An 11,890-nucleotide genomic window follows, 5' to 3' on the forward strand; every position below is an offset into this window, starting at 1 on the left:
ATACACTTTTGAAAACAGCCGTGCGAAATACTTAATGCTGTGAACATTAGCCATGTAAAAGTGTAGCTAAAGTATACTTGAAAGTGACTTAAGGTCGAGGGGTACCTCACTTCGAACAATCGCTGTACACTCTGAAAAAAAATCTAATTTAAATCACTAACAATCGCAACTAAAATCCCTAAGAATCACAACAATCTTTTACAATCGCTACAATCAATTACAATCTTTTCCTCTTAAAATCGTAACAATCACTTAAAATCAATGTTGATTCAAAAGAACAGCCTTCTACAATCAGCATTAAATCGCAGCTATCAACTACAATCATTCATTAACTCATCACAATCCGCCGTTGAATCATCGCAATAACCAAGAATCACTTCTTAGACCATCGCAATCGAAGCACGGATCATCCGACACCTCAAATATCTCTGTCCTCAGTTGTAATTTTTACGACTGAATCTCTTATCAGGCGTCCAACAATCTTATATAAATCGTTTTAAATCAACGTCAAATGACCACAATCATTCTTAAATCACTTAAATCTTCCCTGAATCTCTCTTGAACCACTAAAAATCACACACAACCATGATTTTTTCACCAACAATCATCACCAATCATCACAATCACTTCAATCATGTAGAATCATTACAATAATTTAAATCATCCTGAATCATTTACAATCACCTACAATCATTTACAATCAAACCCTAGAGAAAAAGATAGCTGGGAATTGTTTCATTTTAACTGTATTTAACAAAAATTTTGACTGGGTTTAACTGAGTATTGGTGAGTCTGACTGGCTTTAACTGAATATACCCGGATATTCTCGGCTTTTACCCGATTTTACACTTATTTTTACTGATTATACTGAGCCCACTTTTTGCCTTACTGGAATTGATACGAATATGACTGATTTTGACTGAGGGCCTTGACTGATTTTTGATTGGTGTTAGTCACTGGCTGAGGACACGACTGATCATAACTGACATTAGCGAGACGTAACTGGGATTCGTGAGGCTTGAGCCAGATCTCACTGAAGTTGGCTGTTTGAGTCGGTGCGGGGCAACTGATTTTTGACTGATCTTCCCAGTCTTAACTGAAGTTAGGAAACCTGACTGAAATCGTGAAGCGGTTCGACATGATAGTAGCTGATCACAACTGACTTTAGCTGATGTAAGTTTCGTTTTCGCTGAGAATGCTCAGCCATTAGCTGAAGATAGTGGCGATATTGCAGCTTTAATAAAAAATCCCCCCCCCCCTCCACCAAGCGCAGCACAGGTAGCGGCGGTGCAGATCGGGGTGCTGCAGGACGAGCAGCAGCTGTCGCCGCAGCTGCAGCAGGCGCGGCCCGGCGCATGGCGGCATCCTGGAGGACGCCCCCACGGCAGCAACTAGCAGCCGCTGCTGCTGCAGCTGCAGCCCAGGTCGGGGTGCTGCAGGACGAGCAGCAGCTGTCGCCGCAGCTGCAGCAGGCGCGGCCCGGCGCATGGCGGCATCCTGGAGGACGCCCCCGCGGCAGCAACTAGCAGCCGCTGCTGCTGCAGCTGCAGCCGCAGCCCAGGTCGGGGCGGTGCAGATCGGGGTGCTGCAGGACGAGCAGCAGCTGTCGCCGCAGCTGCAGCAAGCGCGGCCCGGCGCAGGTGGCATCCTGGAGGACGCCCCCACGGCAGCAGCAGGCGCAACCTGGGCAGGCCCTAGAGGACGAGGACCTACCACCGCCGCACCAGCAGCAGGTGGCGAATCCTAGAGTACGCGGGGCCGCCGCCGGACCCGGCCAGGACGACGTCGGCAGAAGGCGAGCAAAACGGGAGTGGTGTAGGCGCCAGGGTCGGCTTGTGGTGGTCAAGCTGGGGACGCGGGCGCTGAGGCGTTCCTCGGGGAGACCACCAGGATGACGTCGTTTCGGGGGGAGGGGGGGGGGCAGTTCTGGAACGGCGCTTTCCCTCCTACGGCCCCAGGGGAGAGGACGGCGGGGGCGGGGCAGGGCCGGGCACGACGGGGCGGGGGCGGCGCCATAGTCCTTGTGTATTTGTGCATTGGATCTTGCTCTGGATGAGAAGAGATTCATCAATAGCAGTGCTAAGTGCAGTGATAAGAGCTACAAATGCATATTGGCATCATTTTTTTCCATAGTAGTATGTAAAGGTTCTCATAGGATAATACTCGGTAGAAGTGAAGGATACATAAGTTATGTCAGTAAATATCTTTACAACATTGGAATGCAACTAAACAAAGGAAAAATAATTAAACATTCTGAATAAACCTTGCAGAAGCAGAAGATTTTTAAAATCAACTTGGAAATTCTAACTGAAAATCTCCCACGAAAAACACAATTTTAAAACAAAGGAAAACTTGAAATGGGAGAAATGTCTTTACAATCTTAATAATTGCTCAATCAGTATCATCCTCACTTCCACTCCCACCCCCACTTCCACTCCCACTCTCACTATCACTTCCACTCCCACTCTGGCTCCCTCTTTCACTTCCAGAGTCATCGTCACTGTTGTGCTTATTTGAAGTGCGACTAGTTTCACTCTCCGAGCCTTCAAGACTTGCAAATTCGCTGTCAAGGAATTGTGTTGCTCGTCTATCACCATTGGATTTGGATGACTTCTGCAAAAAGATTGTTTTAAATGGCATAGATAAGTATGATTCCAAAAGGATTTGCTAAACTGGCTTTTTAAAAAAGCACCACCACAGGCAACAAACAACTTACAAAATGCTTAGTAATATTATGCTCCGTAACCCAACCATCAGCGCCATGATGTACGTTCTTCTGTGTAAAGAAAATTTAGTTAGCAATTTAGCATACAAAAGCTATTTAAATACTATTTAAGAGAGAAAAACCGAAATACGTACAAATTTGGGAGTAGAAGTCTTAGGTTGAGTTGCATTCATTTTCTTTGCAGCTTCTAAAACAACAGAGAATTTTGGGCGCTTTTGGCCCTGGTCTGGATGATGGACAAGATCATCTGAAAATCTCTTCCTAATGTCTCTTGAGTTCCTGCCCTCACCACGGTTTTCATATGTTACTTTAGAACTTCTCTCTCTTCCATCGTCTTTCTGAAATTTTCTGACATTACCACTTCCACTGTCTCCGTGTCTTCCAGTTCCTCTCTCATCGACTCTATGTTTGCTATTTCCTCTTTCATCGTCTCTCCGACTGTTATTTCTCCTTTCGTCATCTCTCTGTCTGCTGTCACGCTTGTGTGTATTAAGCAGTGAAGTCTTCTTTTCTTTCTTCCCTTGGCTATCAGTTTCAGATGATTGTTTGCGGTTACTGATCTTGACATCTGGCTCCTTATGCTTGGTGGGTTGTGATTGAGATTTGGCTTTATGATTACTTGAATGCTTCATACGGCTTTCACTCTTTTTTTTCTTCTTTCCAGGAGTTCCAGTTTTTTTAGTGGCTACATTATTGTCACCACCACCGTCAACATTGTCATCAGTTTTCTTCTTAGTATTCTTTTTCAACTTAGGCCTGACTAATCCCTGCTCCACCAGTTCAGGGCGGTTTTTCCTGCCCCAAGTCCTTGCCTTGTAAAACTTGCCATTCACAAATCTCTTGAAGGGGGTCTTGTCAAAATTAAAAGAATCTGAGTTGTATTTTGCCTTGATGAACACTGCAAGCAGGAAGTTACAAATAAATGTCAAAGTTCCCCAAATTAATAAAATCAGGTAAAATACAGCAATTATGTACAAGTTTAAAATATCAAGAGTACCTTGCAAGCATGAAGAAACAGTGTCTGAGAGTGGTTTAGTTTGTGGCGTCTTTCCATCACAAGTCATTTGTGCTTGTTCCTCCAAAGGGAACAGACAGTCTAGCAAATAATCAGTCATCTTCTGTGGGTCCCCATCTGGTACCTCGGTTTCAAGTGCAGCTTTCTTACTTAGAGGTATACGTACTGGGCAACCTTTAACAAGTGATGACATTTTCTGCAAAACAAAAACACCTAATTATACATTTGTTAAATGGAAGAAATCTTAAGTATGCAGTCTTATGTAATTTTAATAGAATATTGCAGAACTTATTTAACATAGCTGATAGCTTGCAGCTTACCTCTTTATCTTTTTCTGGGGAGGAGTCAAACGAAGAGTTATTATTATTTTTAGACCCAGTCCTAGTCACAGTATGTCCTTGGGCACTACTACTGGCATTAGTTGCCTTGCTCTTTTTGGCCTGCTCCTGCAAAAAAAAAAAAAAAACAGACTATACTGATGCAGCTCGAGAGGTATGTTAGGAAGATAATTAATTAAATCCTCATACCCCATATGCAGATATGTGCTTCACCAAAACAGACTCTAAGTCTGCATACAATGCTAAAGCCAAAATTAAATAATAAACATTAGGTTTGAAAAATTTACAAGGACTTTTGCAATATATCTCATTTATCAAAGAGTTTTTAGAACTTACTAGTACATTTCTCACAAATATACTTGTCAGTTTGAGTTTCAGAAGAACAGCTTAAAAGTAATGTTGAATCTAAAATGGTTTCGTCGGCCTCATTGTTTTTGTCCAGTTGTTCACCTGCAAATACAAAAGATAATAATAATAATACATTAATTTTGCTCTCTATTCACAGATGTTTTGAAGTGGTGACAGAAACAAGATTTCTGGTGTCATCAGTCTCTTACCTGAATTCAGAGAAACACTACCAGATGAAGAATCATTTTCACCCTCAGCTGAACGCAGTGTTGCAGGATTCTCCTGATCATTTACAGTGTGTGCGCGACTCAAGGATCCTAGATTCTCTTGAACAATTACAGTACCTGCGCCACTAGGTGCTGCTGAATCCCTCAAATTCTTTGACGGGCTGACTCCTTCTGTCAGTGATTCCTGTACTTCCTTTGTAGAACCTGCAAAATTTATTGATGTCTGCAATTAGTAAACCTCTTCATATTGTAAACGCATCAAGAATATTTCATTGACAACTGAGCTCATTTACCTAAATTATTCTTAGAGTATATGTTACTCATGTTCTGCACTTTCAGGCTGAGTTCATCTTCAGTTGCTTGTTTTTGAGCCGCATCTTTTTTCTTCTGCTCACGGCTCTTACTATTTTCTTCTTCCCCGTCAGGATCAACGCCGTCAAGTAAGTCATCATATTGCATCGTAGTGAGCCTCGTCAGATCAATTCTATCTGATTGTCTGGATTTTGCAAGCCGCCCAAGACTCTGCCTATTTTTAACCACCTTCAGTGGAGATTTCAGAGGAGATTTCAGTGGAGATCTCATCTTCCTTTTACTTCCCCTTGGTGAGGTTTGACCTAAAACAACATAAACAAAAAAAATTAAGGAAGGTAGTGACAGAAATATTCAAAGAACAAATACTGAATATAGTCTCATAGCTATTGGCTGTTAAAAGGCTCAATTTAAAATCAGACGATATTGCAGAGTTGTATTTCAATAGGTTTTCTAACCTCAACTAAACATGGACTCTTCCGTTTAATATTTCAAAAGAAAACTTCCTCTCAATTAATGTGTGTGAGCTAAACGAACGAGTTTTTCTCTAAATATCATGTGCGTTCCATCCAAGTCAAAAATATATGACTAGAATTCAAAAACCGTTGGGAGCCTTCGAGAAGAGCTGATTACATCATAAACTGAAAAGATCTTACCTGCCGCAGCACCAAAAAGATTCCTTTTGGCTCCTATTCCGTCGCGTGTTATCATCATGGACAGATAAATTTAAAATTATGTTTACAGGTACACTCAGAAACCTCTCCTCACAAGTGCTCTAACTGTTTCACCGCGAAAACGACCAACAACATGGCCTCGCCACAGCTCCCTACTACCAACGTCTGCGGAACGAAAGCAAAGACATGTGAACCATTTTTTCAAACAAATGCGTTTTGAGGGTGTAGGTCAATTAGAAAATTGGAGAAATCAAATAGTGTCATACGTACCCGAAAATATTAGTAACTTTCTCGGTTTTGGCTTCAAGACGCCTTTTTTAACCATGTGTTGAAGAAGTGCACAACGGTGTTATTCATTTTTTTGTAGTACCAACATGAGTAAATTAAGTGTCCAGCATTCAAATTTAATAAAAGTAAAATAGTTGTTTCGTAATAATCTAAACTTCAACTTTTATGTGATTTGATAATGGTTTATGTTAATTTTAGTGCATAAAATTTACTTTTTACAAGATTTGTATTATGATGCCGTTAAGATTTTCGCTGCCTTGCCTGACGTCATAGTAGGTTCCGCTTGTTCCTCTCTCTAGGTTATTTGTTATGAAAGGAGAGCGCACTCGCGTCTGCTTTCATCAGTGTTTGGATAAACCAATGTTTACCGGTAATTATGTCGAAGAGACCGCGATGTAATGATTCTGAAAGCGACTCTGGAAGTGATGTGTCACCCGATCGGTACCTCCTATCAATATGTGCTTATAATTTATTAGGCTAAACGTAACCGCTCATCACCTCGAGTTCTAAACAGAACCGCTTACCTGCGCGGGTCCTACACAGAACCGCTCATCTGCTCGCGGCCGGGGCGCTGGTTAGGTTAGGTTGCCCCTCGTATTTACCACAATATTACCCAATGTCGGAGGCTTCTACGGGTTATAGCAGTTTAAATACGGTGTTCCAGTACAGACGAGAGGGTATGTTACTTTTTTTGTTTCGAAATTGAAGCTCAGCGCCTAGAAACATCCATTGATATCTGGGAATCACCCGCCCGTATTTCAGAAAGATAAGTGGTTCTGCGTAGGACCCGTGCAGATGAGCGGTTCTGTTTAGAGCCCTTAGTAATGAGCGGGTCTGTGTGGACTAATGAATTATAAGCGCATATTGATAGGGGGTACCGCGATGGTCGGGGTATTTCACCCGATGGTCGGAGTATTTCACCAGCCCATACGATTGTTGATCCTCCAAGTAGCCCTGGTGTTCCTTTTGGTGGGTCATACTTTGTAACTATTTGTAAAAAAAAAATGTTTCTTTTCAAATTCCAAACTACCAATAAATCTCTCATGCTAATTATATTCTCTGCAGATGTCGAGAAGGCAAATGAGTCTTTACGTATCGAGGATGATGATTCAAACTTTGAATTCTTGCACAACAACGATAAGCCTCAGTGTGGTGTGGAACTGTCTGATACCACGAATATAGGTAAAATTGTCTCAATCCAAGTTCATCATATGATTATTTTTTTAAATGAGTGATTAGGGTGATTTACTAAAGACATGTTTGGCATTACCAGGTACACCAAATGTACAAGCAGATACAACCTTTGAGGTGGATGATATGAATTTAAGTTTAGCTAGTGAACCTGAAATAGTGTGTACGTTATTGACATAGTGAATAAACTTGTCATTTGAGTTTAGAATAAACCTGCTGTGTTTAATCTCTGCTTGTTGATTTCAGCAAACTTAATGCAAGCAGAAAATGTTTTACGTGACACAGTGCCAGTAGGCCCAACGGCTAGCTTTCATGATGGAATAGATTGTGACATCGTATCTAGTAGTGACGAAGAAAACTGGGGTGAGTCCTTGTGAAGTAAAATAAACTTTCAGGCTGCGGCGCATGTCACAATTGAGTGACTTCAAGCTCAACATTAGGGCACCTCTACCCGAGTCAACATTTTAAGTTCGGTTCTTGGAAAAATATAGTCATACATTTTGTTCACCCTACATTAGCTCTGCTCTAAATTGACACCTTTGGACAGCAAGAGTAATGGACCTTAGTTTTTATATTTTACTTTTTTAATATTGTGTGAAGCTCCTTATTAAAGCTAGGATAAGGACAAAAATTTTAAAAATTGAACTACTTTGGTTTAGGGGTATAAGGTTGTGCATTCACCTGGTCAAACTTTAATTAGCTTTTATTTTTTTGTGTTGCTTACAGATTCTGATGCTGGTTTGATTATTGATTCTGAAGATGATGATCTGTTGGAATATACCGAGGATTCTGGCTCTGCATTTAATAATTCTGATGAACCTTTGTATAAAGGTGCTCCCATTACATTAAGTCAGAGCCTATTGTCTGTTTTAGCCTTTAGTATGAGGCATAATCTCAATGGAAAATCAATTGTTGATCTACTGAAATTGATTGCACTTCACCTACGGCCAGAAGAAAACCACATGAAGGATTCACTTTACTTTTTTAAGAAGCATTTTTCTCATCTGAAGGCACCAGTAATTTTGCACCACTTTTGTTCTGTTTGTTACTCAAAACTTAAAGATGAAATAAGTGAATGCCCAAACATTAAAACTCACAAGGTAAAGAAAACTCAAGTTAGTTATTTCTTGCAAATATCTTTAGAACATCAGTTGAAGACAATTTTCAAGAGAAAAGATTTTTGCCAGAACATTTTGTCAAGACTGAGCAGGAAGAAAAGTGGAGAGAACAACATTGAAGATGTGTACGATGGGCAACTTTATAAGGAGCTTGAGGCTGATGGATTTTTCAGTGGAAGTAAGAAGCATAATTTGACACTAACTTGGAATTCAGATGGTGTTCCCGTTTTTAAGTCTTCAAAAACTTCAATGTGGCCCATGTTTTTTGTTATCAATGAGCTTCCTTATAAAATGAGGTTCAAGAAATCCAATGTTTTGATTGGTGGTATTTGGTATGGCAGTAAGCCAATAGCCAATATGATGCTAGAGCCATTGATTGATAGCCTTTCATCTTTAGGCAACGGTATTGAAGTTAAACCTTATGAATCTCCGGAGAAACTTACTGTTCAATGTATATTGCTGGCTGGCACTGCTGACTTACCAGCCAAAGCTGATTTTATGGGGCTTAAATATCCAAGTGGTTCCAATTCATGTGCAGTTTGCAAAATAGATGGGAAGGGTGTCAAAGCTAACCAGGCTTCTACAGAAGCTGCTCAAGGTAATATTCTGCTAACTTCATTACAATTAGATGTTAAGTTTGAATCTAATTGTTTGTTTCCCTCTGATTATTTTGTTATCTTCGTTTGTTTCGAATCCCCTCATCTACTTTTCGAACAGTGTGACAGTGACTTGAAGTTTAATTTCCTTTATAACTACTATGTTCTTTTTTTAAAACAGATTTGCCCTCTGATAGTGGCAGTGAAGAGCAGGAGGAAGAAACTCAAGCTCTTAGACAGAAACCTAAAACAAAAAAATCAACTCTTGTTGTGAAGAAGAAAAGAGAGGGTTCAGTCTGGGTGTTTCCATACTCAGCAAACCTGGATTTGAGGCGCCATGAGGAAACTGAGTTACATGCCGAGCAAGCTTTCAATGAGAGACAAAAAACAGGAAACCTTAAAGCTCATGTACTTGGTGTGAAGCGACCCACAGCATTGTCTAAGATAATGCCTGATATGATTCGTGGCATGGGCATTGATGATTTACATCACTCATATCACGGAGTAGGTCATAAACTCATGGAATTGTGGTTTTTGCCAAAGTTCAAGAGGATGCCATGGTCCCTCAGAAAAAAAATAGATCTAGTTGATGAAAGACTCAAAAATATTCAGCTTCCAAATTTTGTGCAGTGTGGTGTGCGCACTGTTAGTGATCTTACCTTGTGGAAAGGAAAACATATGAAAACATTTCTATTATATCTAGCTCTCCCTGTATTAGAAGGAGTTTTGCCAGAAGTATATTTTGATCACTTTGCTATTTTAGTGCATTGTTTGTATATTCTTAATTCATCTTCTATAGCACCAGAAGATTTATTGCATTGTTCTCAGCAACTAAACACTTTTGTTAGGAAATTTCAAGATTATTATGGAGAACGTCATATGACAATTAATGTCCATAATACTCTACACCTTGCATTTGTTGTAAACAACCTTGGGCCAATGAGATGCTATTCTTGCTTTCCATTTGAATCCCTAAATGGTGAGATGTTACGAATGATTCATGGTACCAAATATGTACAATTGCAACTGGCCAATTGTGCCTATTTGCTGTTGTCTCTTCCATATGAGATAGAATGTATCAAGTCTAACAAAATCCGTGAATTTTCAAGAAATCTTCATCACCAAAAATATCACAATGTTAAGTGCTTGGAACAAGTAAATGACCACATTTTTGCAGCTGGAAATTATGTTAACTATAAAAATGTTGAAGTTGGAACTGTAAATGCTTTGCTCAAGGCAAGTATTACAGTTTCTTCTTGTGTATTTTTTACTAAACTGAAAAAAGAGTCAACACTTTTTGTTGCACAGTCATATTGCAGAGCAACCAAAACTGCATCTTACTTAGTATCATACAATGCCATCAATGGGAAGTGTTATGGTATCATAAAGCATTTTATCAAGGCCTGCCACAACGGCAGAACCCTTTTTCTTGCTGCAATAAGCCCTTTAGTTGTGCAAAGATTCAGTGACTCCGCCAACTTAAAATCAATTCGACACATATTACGTTACTCCATCAAATATGAAGTAGAGTTGATCGACATAAATTGTTTGCTGCACATTTGTTTCTCTGTCTCTCTTAAAAATGGAGATTTATTTCTGTGTGAGCGTATGAATTGGTTGGAGATAGAATAATAGATGGGATGTTTACTTATAATTCTGTTTATTTGTTCAAGTTTTTCATACAAAATTTTGTTTCAAATTTCTTATTTTTGTTGCCGTTTTACATTTTAGAGGTCTAGTTCCTGTATATTTATTAGACAAATTTTAAAAAGAATTAAAATTATTCATTGCCTTGCTCTGATGCAACTTTTTACCAAATAAAATGATTCTACTGAAACAGGAAGTTTTGTTTGAGTAACACAGGTGGAGACCTGTACTCATGGTCTCCAACGACGGTGGCCCCGGCTGCCACCTGGACCTCTGCCTCTGTGCGGCCCGGGGCCGGGGCCGGGTGGAGGCGGGGGGAAGGGGAATGACATGACACTGGACGTTCTCTGCTGCTGATTACGCCGCCGCATGTCTGAAAAGATAGAGGACATTTGTATTGCCTTTACTAACAAATACTAAACGACGTTCGTAAGCAGGCAATACATTTGACTGAATTGCACACATACAACACCGTTCATGAAAACCCATGTCCCTCCCGGGTAAACTTTACCTTGTATCATTTCCAAGTCCTGCTCTATGGCCTGGGCAGTCCTACGCAGCATGCTTATTTTCTCTGCCAGTTCCACAGGAATTTGAATCAAATCTCTCTCCCGACGACGAATCTCCCCCTGTCGAAAGCAAATCAAAATGTGCACACATTTCACCACACGTAAAACAAACAAAAAAAAATAATTAAAAAAATCGACAATAAAAACGATATGTTTGCTTCTTAGGCCGTCTTTGGTCACCCCGAAAGGTTTGTTGTCGCGTATTGAGCATTCTAAAGCTTGAAAAACGACTTATTTACAAAGTCCGAAAATTGAATTAAATAAGTACTGTGCAGTTGTTTTTTTTTTTTGTTTTTGGTTTTTTGGCAAAGCATGATACCTACTCGCAAAAACGCCGCTATCTCTTCCAACTCGTGTATTCTCCGACTGTCGCCGTTCATTTTTTCACTTCGCTCAGGAGCGGAGAGCGAAGATCTTGCCTCAACAATACCGCGGCACAGTAGCACTCCATGCCAACGTCGACAGAGCAGGCGGGGTGCCGGTGGTGGGTGGTGCCGGTGGGTCAGGGCGCCTGCCGGGTAGGCACACCCGGAGCGCACCGCCGTGTGCCGGGCCGGCCCAACTCGCGCCTCCACGAGCCTACCGCGCGGGTTGTCCCCGTACACCATACCGTGAAAGCGTGAACGCTTTCAACCGCGACTGAGCTTAGTTCAATCATAACTGATTAAAGGCACCTCTCTAAAATCAGTCGAATGTCAGCTCATGACAGTCACACACCGGACTGACATTAGTCACATATTAGTCGGTTCAACATTATTGCTCGCAATCACAAAAATCAGTTCCCGATACACAATGTGCGTTCCAGAGGCTCACTGAATATAGTATTTTTTTGGCTGATAATTGTT

General features: G+C 40.7%; 2 protein-coding genes across 2 annotated transcripts; one reads left to right on the forward strand and one right to left on the reverse strand.

Moving 5' to 3' along the window:
- Nucleotides 1-2,391: 2,391 nt before the first annotated feature.
- LOC127750464 (uncharacterized) lies at nucleotides 2,392-3,789 on the reverse strand. The gene is made up of 4 exons (XM_052272168.1): nucleotides 3,723-3,789; nucleotides 2,860-3,623; nucleotides 2,717-2,776; nucleotides 2,392-2,613 (listed from the first exon to the last, which is right to left on the reverse strand). Exons 1-4 carry the CDS (start codon nucleotides 3,787-3,789, stop codon nucleotides 2,392-2,394), a joined length of 1,113 nt encoding a protein of 370 aa, XP_052128128.1.
- A 2,751-nt stretch (nucleotides 3,790-6,540) lies between these two features.
- On the forward strand, nucleotides 6,541-10,652 carry LOC127750465 (uncharacterized). Its single transcript, XM_052272169.1, has 7 exons — nucleotides 6,541-6,601; nucleotides 6,783-6,893; nucleotides 6,990-7,106; nucleotides 7,198-7,278; nucleotides 7,362-7,478; nucleotides 7,842-8,831; nucleotides 9,011-10,652. The coding sequence occupies exons 1-7, from the start codon at nucleotides 6,541-6,543 to the stop codon at nucleotides 10,459-10,461; spliced, it is 2,928 nt and encodes a 975-aa protein (XP_052128129.1). The 3' UTR covers nucleotides 10,462-10,652.
- Nucleotides 10,653-11,890: the final 1,238 nt, after the last annotated feature.

This window comes from Frankliniella occidentalis, unplaced genomic scaffold, assembly GCF_000697945.3.
Source record: "Frankliniella occidentalis isolate FOCC.00 unplaced genomic scaffold, Focc_3.1 Scaffold193, whole genome shotgun sequence".
NCBI classification, from domain to species: domain Eukaryota; kingdom Metazoa; phylum Arthropoda; class Insecta; order Thysanoptera; family Thripidae; genus Frankliniella; species Frankliniella occidentalis.

Bases quoted from the DNA above. Each gene is read 5' to 3' on its own strand.
- LOC127750464 (XM_052272168.1), bottom strand. From the start codon at position 3,789: ATGACTTGTGATGGAAAGACGCCACAAACTAAACCACTCTCAGACACT. The intron at 3,624-3,722 runs GTACTCTTGATA...TCCTGCTTGCAG, and splicing joins TGTTTCTTCATGCTTGCAAG to TGTTCATCAAGGCAAAATAC. The intron at 2,614-2,716 runs GTAAGTTGTTTG...ATCTTTTTGCAG, and splicing joins ATAATATTACTAAGCATTTT to AAGTCATCCAAATCCAATGG.
- LOC127750465 (XM_052272169.1), top strand. From the start codon at position 6,541: ATGTCGGAGGCTTCTACGGGTTATAGCAGTTTAAATACGGTGTTCCAG. The intron at 6,602-6,782 runs GTATGTTACTTT...ATGAATTATAAG, and splicing joins GTTCCAGTACAGACGAGAGG to CGCATATTGATAGGGGGTAC. The intron at 6,894-6,989 runs GTGGGTCATACT...TATTCTCTGCAG, and splicing joins TAGCCCTGGTGTTCCTTTTG to ATGTCGAGAAGGCAAATGAG.